We start from the raw sequence: 16,808 nt of genomic DNA, 5'->3' as shown, positions 1-16,808 counted from the left end.
GTCAGACAGACAGGGACAGTGAGTTCTGTCAGACTCAGGTTCAGGTGGTGAGTCAACCCAGTGATAAGGTGTGGACTGTCTGATTCTCCACTCTCCATTCTCTCTCTCTTTAAAGCAACCCTGTAATTCTCTCCATTCTCTCTCTCCATTCTCTCTCTCTCTCCATTCTCCCTCTCTCTCTCCATTCTCTCTCTCGCCATTCTCTCTCTCTCTATCTCTCTCTCCATTCTCTCTCTCCATTCTCTCTCTCTCTCTCTATTCTCTCTCTCCATTCTCTCTCTCTCTCTCTCTCTCCATTCTCTCTCTCTCATTCTCTCTCTCTCTCTCTCTCTCTCTCTCTCTTCTCTCTCTCTCTCTCTCTCTCTCTCTCTCTCTCCATTCTCTCTCTCTCCATTCTCTCTCTCTCTCTCTCTCTCTCTCTCCATTCTCTCTCTCTCTCTCTCTCTCTCCATTCTCTCTCTCTCTTTGTACATCTCTTCCGCTCTCTCAGACACACAGTCACTCTTTCCAAGCTTGTGCTTAATGCTTTTTTGTAACTGGCACAAACTTTCACTGGTTGTCCTACGTCTGTTTATTTATTTGTATATATTTAACCTTTATTTAACCAGGTAGGCCAGTTGAGAACTAGTTCTTATTTACAACTGCGACCTGGCCAAGATAAAGCAGAGCAGTGTGACAAAAGCAACAGCACAGAGTTACACATGGAGTAAACAAACATACAGTCAATAACACAATAGAAAAAATAAAGTCTATATACCGTGTGTGCAAATGGCGTGAGGAGGTAGGCAATAAATAGGCCAATAGTAGTGAAGTAATTACAGTTTAGCAGATTAACACTGGAGTGATAGATGAGCAGATGATGATGGGCAAGTAGAGATACTGGTGTGCAAAGAGCAGAAAAGTAAATAAAAACAATATGGGGATGAGGTAGGTAGATTGGATGGGCTATTTACAGATGGACTATGTACAGCTGCAGCGATTGGATAGCTGATGTTTAAAGTTAGTGAGGGAAATATAAATCTCCAGCTTCAGCGATTTTTGCAATTCGTTCCAGTCATTGGCAGCAGAGAACTGGAAGGAAGGACGGCCAAAGGAGGTGTTGGCTTTGGGGACGACCAGTGAGATATACCTGCTGGAGCGCATGCCACGTGTGGGTGTTGTTATCATGACCAGTGAGCTGAGATAAGGCGGAGCTTTACCTAGCAAAGACTTATAGATGACCTGGAGCCAGTGTGTGTGTGTGTGTGTGTGTGTGTGTGTGTGTGTGTGTGTGTGTGTGTGTGTGTGTGTGTGTGTGTGTGTGTGTGTGTGTGTGTGTGTGTGTGTGTGTGTGTGTGTGTGTGTGTGTGTGTGTGTGTGCATGTGGTGACCCCAGCAAGACACCTGTGGTGCATTGTTCAAGACTGTCAGACCTCCCCAGGAGACTCAGGAGGCATGTGTCACGGTACGCACACAGAGGGGATAGCTGAGGTGTTTGTACGTGCATGTGTGGGTGTGTGTACTGTATGCTTGTGTGTGTCTGCTACATGTTTTTGGCCATTTCTCACTATAATATGTTATGAAAGTCGATAGCACCTATTAATGAATGATCGTCAGGTGGAGCATGGCTCTGTTGACTCTACCTGCCATAGTAAGGCAGCAGGGGGAAAGCAGAGGACAGAGGTATTGGTGGTTCTGTTGACTTACTGTATCTCTCCAACCTGCCTTGACTGGCTACAACAGGTGCACCTGTTTGTGTTCCAAGTGAAATTCAACTGACTGACCACCTGCAGCTAAAGCATAGGACAGAAAAGGACCAATCGAATTCTAGAATCACACAAAATCTGTAAACTGTGTAGCCTTTCTGATAGGCACTTAACCTGATATACTGGACTACTGGTTTATGATGAAAATGTCTGAAAAGCATTCCCAACCAATTACTATAGACCTTTCTCTCCATATGCACAGCATGGATATTTCTTTAATTTATATCAACATGCCTCAATGTCACTTCCATAGGCTCTATGACTCCATGTGTTGCCTGGTTATTACCATCTATCTGCCTGACTGAAACAGTGTGCTTATCATTACAAAGATCTTCAACAAGTAAATCATTCATGAATTCCACAGAAACAGACAGAAATCTGATGTGGAGATAGAAGGTTGGTAGTAACACAACAGTTCCCCAGCCAGCCAACCACACCCCCTCCAGCAGTCCCCCGAGCCAGCCAACCCCACCCCTCCAGCAGTACCCCGAGCCAGCCAGCCAGCCAGCCAGCCAACCCCCCGCCCCGTAGTCCCCGAGCCAGCCAACCACACCCCTCCAACAATCCCCCACCTGTTAGTGTCCTCCCAACTCTATGTCCAATCACAACCAGAGAAATTCTGACCCTGCTGCGCATCTACATTCACGCACTCGCAAAGCCTCAAACACCAATCTAACCACACACACTGAGCTTGTACACATGTGCTCCTGTGCTATACACACATAAGCATACAAAAATGCCTGCATGCATGCATGCACACACACACACACACATCTACACACACGCACACTCTGCTACTGGTTCGAGCCCAGACACTCATTATTGGGGCAAATCTCCCCTCTCTTCCTCTTTTCTCCCCTCTCATACTCACATGGGGAGTCTTCCTCTCTCTCTCAGTCCAGTTTTCTACCACACAAACACACTCACTCCATCTTCCTTTCCTTTTATTTTCTCACTGTGGCTTTCCCTGTCCTACTCCATGCACCCAACTTGATTTCTTCCACAAGAAGACCAGGTTTTCATGGAGATGTGGACAGAACGATGGAGAGGGCTGAAATGTTCTTCTCACCTCTCCAGACCCTAGAACAGCTGAGAAAGAACAAGAGCTTCTGCCTTCTTCCACCGTGAGAACCCAAACATCTGTCACACAGTCACTCACTTCCCAGCTACCAAGAGCTTTCTCACCAAAAAAACAGGAGTAAAGCCTCTACCTTGTGAGAGTGCCAAATGAAGCATCATTAGTGTGGTGAAGTCGTTCGACACTCAATCTCTCTGAAGCACTCTATGGTTGTCCTTATTGACTTCTGCTCTGCATGGCCAACTGGAGTGGATGTCACAGAACCCAGGGTGAAGCGTAGAGTCACTGTCTCCTTCATCAACTACATCTAATTCTTCTCTGTTACTTCATCAAGTCTCAAGCCGTCACACACAGCGCAGAGAGGGGAATGGAGACTGGCCTTCCTAGCTTTCCCTCTGCAAGCATGTCATTTTGCAATAGTATGGTGCCAATAATGTACAAGCAAAGCAAAAGGTAGCATGTGAACTCCGTGGAGAAAGACTTCCACCCACAGTATGTTCCATCTGGTCCAGCTAGATCAGAAACATTCTCCTTTTACAATTGGTCTGGTACTTGAATGAATGGGTGGTGGAAGCAGACAGTGACCGTAGGGTCGCCAGTTTGAATCCTGGGGCTGACAGAGAAATCTCTCTCTCAGTCAGTCCAGCTAGACATGCTTCACAGTGTCCCCTCATGGGGATTCCTTCTCCCCTTCCTTGTTCCCGTTCCCTCTCCTCACCCCAGTGAGCTGTATTCTGAATGTTGTACCACTGACTGACCATATGGTGGCGCCATAGAGTGCTACATCTGTTAGAGCTAATAGCTGGATGGTGTTGCTGTGAGGGTTTAATCCATCATGTCCCTGTATGGCTCTGTGCTTGTCTTCTACCATTACACACATAACTGGGGTTTTCAGAGGTGGGCGGTGGGGGGGGACAACTGGAGGGATAAAGGAATGGAATATAGTTATCATTTCTCCACTTTCCTCTCCTTAGATGGTATACTATGAGATGTGTTCTAATGCAGTTGGGTGTATACTGTCTGGCTGGTTGTAGGCCTACACAAACCAACTTTATACAATACACTAGTACCTATAGACATGTACTCTGTGGTAAAGCAGGTATTACGCAGGCGTGTGCCATATGTCAATGTGAGGGTCACATTCATGGGGTGTAACGTGCAAACACACTGTGTACACACACACATGCACAAACAGATACACATAAAACTCTACCTTGACCGCCTCAGGATAGAAGCTAGCTGGCCCTGGAAACCACTTAGAATTGGAGTGAAACAGTCCAATAAAAACACAGCAGAAGAAGACTTCATCTCATTTGTAATTCATTGAAAGTAATTTAATCTTTAACTAACATCCTCCATATTGACTTGGGAAAATGACCCTGTGTAATTGCCTGTGTGTCTGTGTGCTACTTCTCTCTACATACAGGTGGCAGTAGAGCCCTGTGTCTCCAGACAATCACAGCCTGTTTTCAGAAATAAAGAGTGCACTGTCTGATTGCCTCCATATTATTCTCTTCATAAAGCCTGTGTAAATCCTCAATCATTCCACCCACATCTTCACTGACATAAATTAATAACGTCCCCAAAAGTCGAATGGATAAAGTTTCCCCAGCAGGCTAAAAATCCACTGTTCTTACTCTGACATAATCTACAATTTCCTACATTTCGTTGCCCTCTGCAATGTCAATAACAGAGTTAATAGATGGGTGCTGCAGTAGGGGAATTGTAATTATTTTGTTTCTGAATAAAGGAGCGATTGGGATGCTTCAGGGGGGAATCAATGAAGGAGTAGGTTTTAGATAGAGGCAGGAGGAGGTATAGAGTGTTTCAAAGTGATTTCATAGGACTTCAGTACTAATGGTTTATAGATTAATCATGTTTATAGCCCGAGTTTTCAGATTGCAGCGAGCAGAAAGAGAGAGACAGAGAGAGATGGAGTGAGAGAGAAAGAGAAAAAAAGAGAGAATGAGGAAGAGAGGGACAGAGAATGAGAAATAGAGAGAGAGAGAGAGAGAGAGCGAGAGAGAGAGAGAGAGAGAGAGCGAGAGAGAGAAAGAGGGAGAGAGAGAGAGAGAGAGAGAGAGAGAGAGAGAAAAGAGAGAGAGAGAGAGAGCGAGGGAGAGAGAGAGAGAGAGAGAGCGAGAGAGAGAGAGAGAAAGAGGGAGAGAGAGAGAGAGAGAGAGAGAGAAAGAGAGAGAGAGAGAGAGAGAGAGAGCTAAGGTAGATGAAGAACACTCACTCAGCCCTTCATTTCAAACACTGAAACACTTTCTTCTGTATCCCTCTCTTCTCCATTCTTCATGTTTGTTTTCTTTTCCCTCTCTCCTCTCTTTCTGTGATAGACTGCACAAACACACAGGTCATACAGTTCTTCACTCTCCAAGACTGCACTTCCCTGTCTCCTTGTCCCTTTCTCTCTCTCTCTCACCTTCTCACCTTCCTTCTCTCTCTTTGTCTCTCTGTCTCTCTCCTTCCATCTCTCTATGATCTCCTGTATGAAACAGTGTCTGTAGAGAGAGAATGTGAGGCCTTGGTGACAGCTAGCTGTGGATGTGTTGGCCCTGCCCGGTGTAGAGTTACACAGTAACCCAAGACACAGGGGAACGGAGCGAGGGAGAGAGGGAGGGGTCAGACGGAGTGAGAGGGGTGTGTGTGAGAAAGGGGTGTGAGGGCTAGGACAGGGAGGGGAGAAGTTCCAAAACTTTTCATAGAGAGCGGCACACTCTATTCCACCGAGTCAATGTGCAGAGGTTCACACACACTGACACATACAGAGAGAGAGAGAGAGACACACACACACACATACTAAATCACACAGGCACACACACACACTCACACACACACACACTCACTCACACTGACATAGTTGTTTTGTGATGAACAGGTGTCCTCCTGTCTCACAAACCTTCAGTAATGCTCATACTTATCTTGATCCAACTGTGGACTTAGGAGGAAAGGAAGGAGAGAAGGAAGACAAGAGAGAGACACACCACTCAAAGGATCAGGAGAAGAAGAATGGGATAGAGAAAGAGAGCGAGATCAACAATCTCACTGTTCAGGAGGCGAGAAAGAGAGAAACAAGGGAAAAGTGAGATAGACAGTGTATCCAGGCATGTGGAGAGACAGACTGACTAGAGGACTGGCTCTGCGCCTGTGTCTTCTCCTCACCGCTCTCTGTGTCTGTCTACATGTTTACCTGGAACTGGGGGAAAGGAGGGGGGCACCTTCGCCCCTCACCTTGGGACGTCCCACACAGACCAGCCAGGTGCTACTGGACAGCGGGGAAAGGAAACTGGGGGTCGCAGACCCCACGGAGAGCCAGGTTGGGGACAGAGCTGTGAAGAGAAGGGTGTCCTACAGAAGCACGCCGAAGAAGGACTCTGTAGCGGGGAAGACAGTGGGCGGGGAGGACCCCTCCACATGCTGCCCACCTCTACGCCCGAACAGAAAGGTGAGTGAGAGCGATTATACCTGCCGTAGGGTGATGTGACCACTAAGCACTTATCTGATCAGACGTCAGTATCTGCTGTTGAATTGTTCATATTTGTGGAACTGTATAAGTATTATCGGATCCGAGAGCAGAGCTTAGTGGATGATACCCACCTGGAGCAGTGAGTCACTGAGGGAGAGTTGATAAGGGGACGTTCAGGAGCGCTCGTTCACTCACTGTTGGCACAAAGCTGCTTAATCCTTTGAGGCTGACAGACAGAAGAGGAGAAGGGCAGTGGGATCAATAGAGTGCAGTCTCTAAGAGCTGTAGGCTGAAGAGGGGAGAGAGAGGAGCGGCAGAGGAACTGACGTTCCTTAGGTTACAGAGAGGGAACGGACTCCTGTGTGGTCGAGCTGAGCTGTTTTACTGTACTAAAGGCAACAGACACACCAGTCGGGGGAAATACTTTATCTGATAGACTCTGAGACTGAGAAAGATACTCTCAAACTGAAAGACTCTGACGCGGAAACTTCTGACTGTGCAGAAAGACCTGAGAACACTGAAATGTGCAGTGAGTGAAATAACCAGCATTACTTGGTTAAATAGTTGATATGCTATTAGATGTTAACGTGTGAAGGTGGGTGGCCCAAAGATGACTCACATTAGTTGGTTAAATAGTTGATATGCTGTTAGATGTTAATGTGTGAAGGTGGGTGGGCCAAAGATGACTCACATTACTTGGTTAAATAGTTGATATGCTGTTAGATGTTAACGTGTGAAGGTGGGTGGGCCAAAGATGACTCACATTAGTTGGTTAAATAGTTGATATGCTGTTAGATGTTAATGTGTGAAGGTGGGTGGGCCAAAGATGACTCACATTAGTTGGTTAAATAGTTGATATGCTATTAGATGTTAACGTGTGAAGGTGGGTGGGCCAAAGATGACTCACATTAGTTGGTTAAATAGTTGATATGCTATTAGATGTTAACGTGTGAAGGTGGTTGGGCCAAAGATGACTCACATTAGTTGGTTAAATAGTTGATATGCTGTTAGATGTTAACGTGTGAAGGTGGGTGGGCCAAAGATGACTCACATTAGTTGGTTAAATAGTTGATATGCTGTTAGATGTTAACGTGTGAAGGTGGGTGGCCCAAAGATGACTCACATTAGTTGGTTAAATAGTTGATATGCTGTTAGATGTTAACGTGTGAAGGTGGGTGGGCCAAAGATGACTCACTGTTTGAACCAGGGGTGTAAAGATTTGCAACAAAGTAACTTTAGGGCGGGAGTCCCAATGTCCAACGGAGAGACAAAGACATATCTCCTTCCACTCCCCCATATTTCTCCTGTCTCAGTCTCTCTCCTGTCTCAGTCTCTCTCCTGTCTCAGTCTCTCTCCTGTCTTCTTCTCTCTCCTGTCTCAGTCTCTCTCCTGTCTCAGTCTCTCTCCTGTCTCAGTCTCTCTCCTGTATCAGTCTCTCTCCTGTCTTCTTCTCTCTCCTGTCTCAGTCTCTCTCCTGTATCAGTCTCTCTCCTGTCTCAGTCTCTCTCCTGTCTCAGTCTCTCTCATGTCTTCTTCTTTCTCCTGTCTCAGTCTCTCTCCTGTCTCAGTCTCTCTCCTGTCTCAGTCTCTCTCCTGTCTTCTTCTCTCTCCTGTCTCAGTCTCTCTCCTGTCTCAGTCTCTCTCCTGTCTTCTTCTCTCTCCTGTCTCGGTCTCTCTCCTGTATCAGTCTCTCTCCTGTCTCAGTCTCTCTCCTGTCTCAGTCTCTCTCCTGTCTAGGGTCTCTCTCCTGTCTCAGTCTCTCTCCTGTCTTCCTCTCTCCTGTCTTCTTCCCTCTCCTGTCTTCTTCTCTGTCCTGTCTCAGTCTCTCTCCTGTCTTCAGTCTCTCTCCTGTCTCAGTCTCTCTCCTGTCTCAGTCTCTCTCCTGTCTTCTTCTCTCTCCTGTCTAGTCTCTCTCCTGTCTCTCTCTCTCTCCTGTCTCAGTCTCTCTCTGTCTTCTTCTGTCTCTCTCTCCTGTCTTCTTCTGTCTTCAGTCTCTCTCCTGTCTCTGTCTCTCTCCTGTATTCTTCATTCTCCTGTCTCAGTCTCTCTCCTGTCTTCATCTCTATACTGTCTCAGTCTCTCTCCTGTCTTCCTCTCTCCTGTCTTCTTCCCTCTCCTGTCTTCTTCTCTGTCCTGTCTCAGTCTCTCTCCTGTCTCAGTCTCTCTCCTGTCTTAGTCTCTCTCCTGTCTAGGGTCTCTCTCCTGTCTCAGTCTCTCCTGTCTTCTTCTCTCTCCTGTCTTCTTCTCTCTCCTGTCTCTGTCTCTCTCCTGTATTCTTCATTCTCCTGTCTCAGTCTCTCTCCTGTCTTCATCTCTATACTGTCTCAGTCTCTCTCCTGTATCAGTCTCTCTCCCGTCTCAGTCTCTCTCCTGTCTTCTTCTCTCTCCTGTCTCAGTCTCTCTCCTGTCTTCTTCTCTCTCCTGTCTCAGTCTCTCTCCTGTCTCAGTCTCTATCCTGTCTCAGTCACTCTCCTGTCTTCTTCTCTCTCCTTCTCAGTCTCTCTCCTGTCTTCTTCTCTCTCCTGTCTCAATCTATCTCCTGTCTCATTCTCTCTCCTGTCTCATTCTCTCTCCTGTATCAGTCTCTATCCTGCCACAGTCTCTCTCCTGTCTTCTTCTCTCTCCTGTCTTCTTCTCTCTCCTGTCTCAGTCTCTCTCCTATCTTCTTCTTTCTCATGTCTCAGTCTCTCTCCTGTCTCAGTCTCTCTCCTTTCTCAGTCTCTCTCCTGTCTCAGTCTCTCTCCTGTCTTCTTCTTTCTCCTGTCTCAGTCTCTCTCCTGTCTCAGTCTATCTCCTTTCTCAGTCTCTCTCCTGTCTCAGTCTCTCTCCTGTCTTCTTCTCTCTCCTGTCTTCTTCTCTCTCCTGTCTTCTTCTCTCTCCTGTCTCAGTCTCTCTCCCGTCTCAGTCTCTCTCCTGTCTTCTGTCTCTCTCTCCTGTCCCCTTCTCTCTCCTGTCTCAGTCTCTTCCTGTCTCTCTGTCTCAGTCTCTCTCCTGTCTCAGTCTCTCTCCTGTCTTATTCTATCTCTCTCCTGTCTCAGTCTCTCTCCTGTCTCAGTCTCTCTCCTGTCTCAGTCTCTCTCCTGTCTCAGTCTCTCTCCTGTCTTCTTCCCTCTCCTATCTTCTTCTCTGTCCTGTCTCAGTCTCGCTCCTGTTTTCTTCTCTCTCCTGTCTCCGTCTCTCTCCTGTCTCAGTCTCTCTCCTGTCTCAGTCTCTCTCCTGTCTCAGTCTCTCTCCTGTCTTCTTCTCTCTCCTGTCTCAGTCTCTCTCCTGTCTCAGTCTCTCTCCTGTCTTCTTCTCTCTCCTGTCTGTCTCTATCCTGTCTCAGTCTCTGTCCTGTCTCAGTCTCTCTCCTATCTTCTCTCTCCTGTCTCAGTCTCTCTCCTGTCTCAGTCTCTCTCCTGTCTCAGACTCTCTCCTGTCTCAGTCTCTCTCCTGTCTCAGTCTCTCTCCTGTCTCCTTCTCTCTCCTTTCTCAGTCTCTCTCCTGTCTCAGTCTCTCTCCTGTCTTCTTCTCTCTCCTGTCTCTTCCCTCTCCTGTCTCTCTCTGTCCTGTCTCAGTCTCTCTCCTGTCTCAGTCTCTCTCCTGTCTCTTCTCTCTCCTGTCTCAGTCTCTCTCCTGTCTCAGTCTCTCCTCTTCTGTCTCAGTCTCTCTCCTGTCTTCTTCTCTCTCCTGTCTTCTCTCTCTCCTGTCTCAGTCTCTCTCCTGTCTTCTTCTCCTCTCAGTCTTCTGTCTTCATCTCTCCTGTCTCAGTCTCTCTCCTGTCTTCTCTCTCCTGTCTCAGTCTCTCTCCTGTCTCAGTCTCTCTCCTGTCTTCTTCTCTCTCCTCTCCTGTCTCAGTCTCTCTCCTGTCTTCTTCTTCTCTCCTGTCTCTTCTCTCCTGTCTCAGTCTCTCTCCTGTCTCAGTCTCTCTCCTGTCTTCTTCTCTCTCCTGTCTCAGTCTCTCTCCTGTCTTCTTCTCTCTCCTGTCTTCTTCTCTGTCCTGTCTCAGTCTCTCTCCTGTCTCAGTCTCTCTCCTGTCTTCTCTCTCTCCTGTCTAGGGTCTCTCTCCTGTCTCAGTCTCTCTCCTGTCTTCTTCTCTCTCCTGTCTTCTTCTCTCTCCTGTCTCAGTCTCTCTCCTGTATCTCAGTCTCTCTCCTGTCTCAGTCTCTCTCCTGTCTTCTTCTCTCTCCTGTCTCAGTCTCTCTCCTGTCTCAGTCTCTCTCCTGTCTCAGTCTCCTGTCTTCTTCTCTCTCTCCTGTCTCAGTCTCTCTCCTGTCTTCTTCTCTCTCTCCTGTCTCAGTCTCTCTCCTGTCTTCAGTCTCTCCTGTCTCAGTCCTCTCCTGTCTTCTTCTCTCTCCTGTCTCAGTCTCTCTCCTGTCTTCTTCTCTCTCCTGTCTTCTTCTCTGTCCTGTCTCAGTCTCTCTCCTGTCTTCTTATCTCACATGTCTTCTTCCCTCTCCTGTCTTCTTCTCTCTCCTGTCTCAGTCTCTCTCCTGTCTCAGCCTCTCTCCTGTCTTCTTCTCTGTCCTGTCTCAGTCTCTCTCCTGTCTTCTTCCCTCTCCTGTCTTCTTCTCTGTCCTGTCTCAGTCTCTCTCCTGTCTCAGTCTCTCTCCTGTCTTAGTCTCTCTCCTGTCTAGGGTCTCTCTCCTGTCTCAGTCTCTCCTGTCTTCTTCTCCTGTCTGTCTTCCTTCTCTCTCCTGTCTCTGTCTCTCTCCTGTATTCTTCATTCTCCTGTCTCAGTCTCTCTCCTGTCTTCATCTCTATACTGTCTCAGTCTCTCTCCTGTATCAGTCTCTCTCCCGTCTCAGTCTCTCTCCTGTCTTCTTCTCTCTCCTGTCTCAGTCTCTCTCCTGTCTTCTTCTCTCTCCTGTCTCAGTCTCTCTCCTGTCTCAGTCTCTATCCTGTCTCAGTCACTCTCCTGTCTTCTTCTCTCTCCTTCTCAGTCTCTCTCCTGTCTTCTTCTCTCTCCTGTCTCAATCTATCTCCTGTCTCAGTCTCTCTCCTGTCTCAGTCTCTCTCCTGTCTCAGTCTCTCTCCTGTCTCAGTCTCTCTCCTGTCTTCTTCTCTCTCCTGTCTTCTTCTCTCTCCTGTCTCAGTCTCTCTCCTGTCGTCTTCTCTCTCCTGTCTCAGTCTCTCTCCTGTCTCAGTCTCTCTCCTGTCTCAGTCTCTCTCTCCTGTCTGTCTCTCAGTCTCTCTCCTGTCTTCTTCTTTCTCTGTCTCAGTCTCTCTCCTGTCTCAGTCTCTCTCCTGTCTCAGTCTCTCTCCTGTCTCAGTCTCTCTCCTGTCTCAGTCTCTCTCTGTCTTCTTCTCTCTCCTGTCTCAGTCTCTCTCCTGTCTCAGTCTCTCTCCTGTCTTCAGTCTCTCTCCTGTCTCAGTCTCTCTCCTGTCTCAGTCTCTCTCCTGTCGTCTTCTCTCTCCTGTCTCAGTCTCTCTCCTGTCTCAGTCTCTCTCCTGTCTTATTCTATCTCCTGTCTCAGTCTCTCTCCTGTCTCAGTCTCAGCCTGTCTGTCTCTCTCCTGTCTCAGTCTCTCTCCTGTCTCAGTCTCTCTCCTGTCTTCGTCTCTCTCCTGTCTCAGTCTCTCTCTCCTCTCTCTCCTGTCTCAGTCTCTCTCCTGTCTTCTCTCTCCTGTCTCAGTCTCCTCCTGTCTCAGTCTATCCTGTCTCTCTCCTTTCTCAGTCTCTCTCCTGTCTCAGTCTCTCTCCTGTCTTCTTCTCTCTCCTGTCTTCTTCTCTCTCCTGTCTCAGTCTCTCTCCCGTCTCAGTCTCTCTCCTGTCTTCTTCTCTCTCCTGTCTCTCTCTCCTGTCTCTCTCCTGTCTCAGTCTCTCTCCTGTCGTCTTCTCTCTCCTGTCTCAGTCTCTCTCCTGTCTTCTTCTCTCTCTGTCTCTCTCTCTCAGTCTCTCTCCTGTCTCAGTCTCTCTCCTGTCTCAGTGTCTCTCTCTGTCTCCTCTGTCTTCTTCTCTCTCCTGTCTCAGTCTCTCTCCTGTCTCAGTCTCTCTCCTGTCTCAGTCTCTCTCCTGTCTTATTCTATCTCCTGTCTCAGTCTCTCTCCTGTCTCAGTCTCAGCCTGTCTGTCTCTCTCCTGTCTCAGTCTCTCTCCTGTCTCAGTCTCTCTCCTGTCTCAGTCTCTCTCCTGTCTCAGTCTCTCTCCTGTCTCAGTCTCTCTCCTGTCTTCTTCTCTCTCCTGTCTCAGTCTCTCTCCTGTCTTCTTCTCTCTCCTGTCTCAGTCTCTCTCCTGTCTCAGTCTCTCTCCTGTCTCTTCTCTCTCCTGTCTCAGTCTCTCTCCTGTCTCAGTCTCTCTCCTGTCTTCAGTCTCTCTCCTGTCTCAGTCTTCCTCTCTCCTGTCTCAGTCTCTGTCTCAGTCTCTCTCCTGTCTCTTCTCTCTCCTGTCTTCTTCTCTCTCCTGTCTCAGTCTCTCTCCTGTCTTCTTCTCTCTCCTGTCTTCAGTCTCTGTCTTCTCTGTCTGTCTCAGTCTCTCTCCTGTCTTCTCTCTCCTGTCTCAGTCTCTCTCCTGTCTCAGTCTCTCTCCTGTCTCAGTCTCTCTCCTGTCTCAGTCTCTCTCCTGTCTCAGTCTCTCTCCTGTCTCAGTCTCTCTCCTGTCTAGGGTCTCTCTCCTGTCTTCCTCTCTCCTGTCTTCTTCCCTCTCCTGTCTTCTTCTCTGTCCTGTTTCAGTCTCTCTCCTGTCTCAGTCTCTCTCCTGTCTTAGTCTCTCTCCTGTCTAGGGTCTCTCTCCTGTCTCAGTCTCTCTCCTGTCTTCTTCTCTCTCCTGTCTTCTTCTCTCTCCTGTCTCAGTCTCTCTCCTGTATTCTTCATTCTCCTGTCTCAGTCTCTCTCCTGTCTTCATCTCTATACTGTCTCAGTCTCTCTCCTGTATCAGTCTCTCTCCCGTCTCAGTCTCTCTCCTGTCTTCTTCTCTCTCCTGTCTCAGTCTCTCTCCTGTCTTCTTCTCTCTCCTGTCTCAGTCTCTCTCCTGTTTCAGTCTCTATCCTGTCTCAGTCACTCTCCTGTCTTCTTCTCTCTCCAGTATCAGCCTCTCTCCTGTCTTCTTCCCTCCCCTGTCTTCTTCTCTGTCCTGTCTCAGTCTCTCTCCTGTCTCAGCCTCTCTCCTGTCTTCTTCTCTGTCCTGTCTCAGTCTCTCTCCTGTCTCTCTCTTCTCAGTCTCAGTCTTCTTCCCTCTCCTGTCTTCTTCTCTCTCCCTGTCTCAGTCTCTCTCCTGTCTCAGTCTCTCTCCTGTCTTCTTCTCTGTCTGTCTCAGTCTCTCTCCTGTCTTCTTCCCTCTCTCTGTCTTCTCAGTCTCTGTCTTCTTCTCTCTCCTGTCTCAGTCTCAGTCTCCTGTCTCAGTCTCTCTCCTGTCTTAGTCTCTCTCTCTGTCTCAGTCTCTCTCTGTCTTCTCTCTCCTGTCTCAGTCTCTCTCTGTCTTCTTCTCTCTCCTGTCTTCTTCTCTCTCCTGTCTCTGTCTCCTGTCTCCTCTCTCTCCTTCTTCTCTCCTGTCTCAGTCTCTCTCCTGTCTTCAGTCTCTCTCCTGTCTGTCTCAGTCTCTCTCCTGTCTCAGTCTCTCTCCTTCTTCTCTCTCCTGTCTCAGTCTCTCTCTCTCTGTCTTCTTCTCTCTCCTGTCTCAGTCTCTCTCCTGTCTTCTTCTCTCTCCTGTCTCAGTCTCTCTCCTGTCTCAGTCTCTATCCTGTCTCAGTCACTCTCCTGTCTTCTTCTCTCTCCTTCTCAGTCTCTCTCCTGTCTTCTTCTCTCTCCTGTCTCAATCTATCTCCTGTCTCATTCTCTCTCCTGTCTCATTCTCTCTCCTGTCTCAGTCTCTCTCCTGTCTCAGTCTCTCTCCTGTCTTCTTCTCTCTCCTGTCTTCTTCTCTCTCCTGTCTCAGTCTCTCTCCTGTCTTCTTCTCTCTCCTGTCTCAGTCTCTCTCCTGTCTCAGTCTCTCTCCTGTCTCAGTCTCTCTCCTGTCTCAGTCTCTCTCCTGTCTTCTTCTTTCTCCTGTCTCAGTCTCTCTCCTGTCTCAGTCTCTCTCCTGTCTCAGTCTCTCTCCTGTCTCAGTCTCTCTCTCTCCTGTCTCAGTCTCTCTCCTGTCTTCTTCTCTCTCCTGTCTTCTCTCTCTGTCTCTCTCCTGTCTCAGTCTCTCTCCTGTCTTCTTCTCTCTCCTGTCTTCTCTCCTGTCTCTCTCTCCTGTCTCAGTCTCTCTCTCTGTCTCTTCTCTCTCCTGTCTCAGTCTCTCTCCTGTCTTCTCCTGTCTCTCTCTCTGTCTCTCCTGTCTCTCTCCTGTCTCAGTCTCTCTCCTGTCTCAGTCTCTCTCCTGTCTCAGTCTCTCTCTGTCTCTCTCTCCTGTCTCAGTCTCTCTCCTGTCTTCTTCTCTCTCCTGTCTTCTTCTCTCTCCTGTCTCAGTCTCTCTCCTGTCTCAGTCTCTCTCCTGTCTCCGTCTCTCTCCTGTCTCAGTCTTCTCCTTCTCTCTCTCCTGTCTCAGTCTCTCTCTCTGTCTTCTTCTCTCTCCTGTCTCAGTCTCTCTCCTGTCTCAGTCTCTCTCCTCAGTCTGTCTGTCTTCTTCTGTCTCCTGTCTCAGTCTCTCTCCTGTCTCTTCTCTCTCTCTCCTATCCTGTCTCAGTCTCTCTCCTGTCTCAGTCTCTCTCCTGTCTCAGTCTCTCTCCTGTCTCAGACTCTCTCCTGTCTCAGTCTCTCTCCTGTCTCAGTCTCTCTCCTGTCTCAGTCTATCTCCTGTCTTCTTCCCTCTCCTGTCTCAATCTCTCTCCTGTCTCAGTCTCTCTCCTGTCTAGGGTCTCTCTCCTGTCTTCCTCTCTCCTGTCTTCTTCCCTCTCCTGTCTTCTTCTCTGTCCTGTTTCAGTCTCTCTCCTGTCTCAGTCTCTATCCTGTCTTAGTCTCTCTCCTGTCTAGGGTCTCTCTCCTGTCTCAGTCTCTCTCCTGTCTTCTTCTCTCTCCTGTCTTCTTCTCTCTCCTGTCTCAGTCTCTCTCCTGTCTTCATCTCTATACTGTCTCAGTCTCTCTCCTGTATCAGTCTCTCTCCCGTCTCAGTCTCTCTCCTGTCTTCTTCTCTCTCCTGTCTCAGTCTCTCTCCTGTCTTCTTCTCTCTCCTGTCTCAGTCTCTCTCCTGTTTCAGTCTCTATCCTGTCTCAGTCACTCTCCTGTCTTCTTCTCTCTCCAGTATCAGCCTCTCTCCTGTCTTAGTCTCTCTCCTGTCTCTCTTCTGTCTTCTTCTCTCTCCTGTCTCAGTCTCTCTCCAGTCTCAGTCTCTCTCCTGTCTTCTTCTCTCTCCTGTCTTCTTCTCTCTCCTGTCTTCTTCTCTCTCCTGTCTCAGTCTCTCTCCTGTCTTCTTCTTCCTCCTGTCCTCTTCTCTCTCCCATCTCAGTCTCTCTCCTGTCTCAGTCTCTCTCCTGTCTTCTTCTCTCTCCTGTCTCAGTCTCTCTCCTGTCTCAGTCTCTCTCCTGTCTCAGTCTCTCTCCTGTCTCAGTCTCTCTCCTGTCTTCTTCTCTCTCCTGTCTTCTTCTCTCTCCTGTCTCAGTCTCTCTCCTGTCTTCTTCTCTCTCCTGTCTTCTTCTTCCTCTCCTGTCTTCTTCTCTCTCTCTCTGTCTCAGTCTCTCTCCTGTCTCAGCCTCTCTCTGTCTTCTTCTCTGTCTCTGTCTCAGTCTCTCTCCTGTCTTCTTATCTCTCTCCTGTCTTCTTCCCTCTCCTGTCTTCTTCTCTCTCCTGTCTCAGTCTCTCTCCTGTCTCAGTCTCTCTCCTGTCTCAGTCTCTCTCCTGTCTTCTTCTCTCTCCTGTCTCAGTCTCTCTCCTGTCTCAGTCTCAGCCTGTCTGTCTCTCTCCTGTCTCAGTCTCTCTCCTGTCTCAGTCTCTCTCCTGTCTCAGTCTCTCTCCTGTCTCAGTCTCTCTCCTGTCTTCTTCCCTCTCCTATCTTCTCTCCTGTCTCTCTCTCTCCTGTCTCAGTCTCTCTCCTGTCTCAGTCTCTCTCCTGTCTCAGTCTCTCTCCTGTCTCTTCTCTCTCCTGTCTCTTCTCTCTCCTGTCTGTCAGTCTCTCTCCTGTCTCAGTCTCTCTCCTGTCTCCTGTCTCAGTCTCTCTCCTCAGTCTCTCTCTGTCTCAGTCTCTCTCCTGTCTCAGTCTCTCTCTCCTGTCTCAGTCTCTCTCCTGTCTTCAGCCTCTCTCTGTCTTCTCTGTCTCAGTTCTTCTCTCTCCTGTCTTCTTCTCTCTCCTGTCTTCTTCTCTCTCTGTCCTGTCTCTCTCTGTCTCTCTCCTGTCTCAGTCTTCCTCTCCTGTCTCAGTCTCTCTCTGTCTTCTCTCTCCTGTCTCAGTCTCTCTCTCTCAGTCTCTGTCTCAGTCTCTCTCCTGTCTTCTTCTCTATCTCTGTCTTCTTCTCTCTCCTGTCTTCTTCTCTCTCCTGTCTCAGTCTCTCTCCTGTCTCAGTCTCTTCTCTCTCCTGTCTTCTTCTCTCTCTTCTGTCTCAGTCTCTCTCCTGTCTCAGTCTCTCTCCTGTCTCAGTCTTCTCTGTCTATGTCTCAGTCTCTCTCCTGTCTTCAGTCTCTCTC

The 16,808-nt window shown here is 48.5% G+C and overlaps 1 protein-coding gene across 1 annotated transcript in view; it reads left to right on the top strand.

Moving 5' to 3' along the window:
- The first annotated feature begins 5,561 nt into the window (after window positions 1–5,561).
- The window catches only part of LOC115118537 (probable methyltransferase-like protein 24), a 75,946-nt gene continuing 64,699 nt past the window's right edge, over window positions 5,562–16,808 (top strand). Inside the window, 1 exon segment of the mRNA XM_065026289.1 lies at window positions 5,562–6,274. Coding sequence (XP_064882361.1) covers window positions 5,936–6,274 — 339 coding nt within the window. The 5' untranslated portion in view covers window positions 5,562–5,935.

Source organism: Oncorhynchus nerka, linkage group LG13 (genome assembly GCF_034236695.1).
Source record: "Oncorhynchus nerka isolate Pitt River linkage group LG13, Oner_Uvic_2.0, whole genome shotgun sequence".
Lineage (NCBI taxonomy): Eukaryota > Metazoa > Chordata > Actinopteri > Salmoniformes > Salmonidae > Oncorhynchus > Oncorhynchus nerka.
This window is presented reverse-complemented; position numbering and strand designations above follow the sequence as displayed.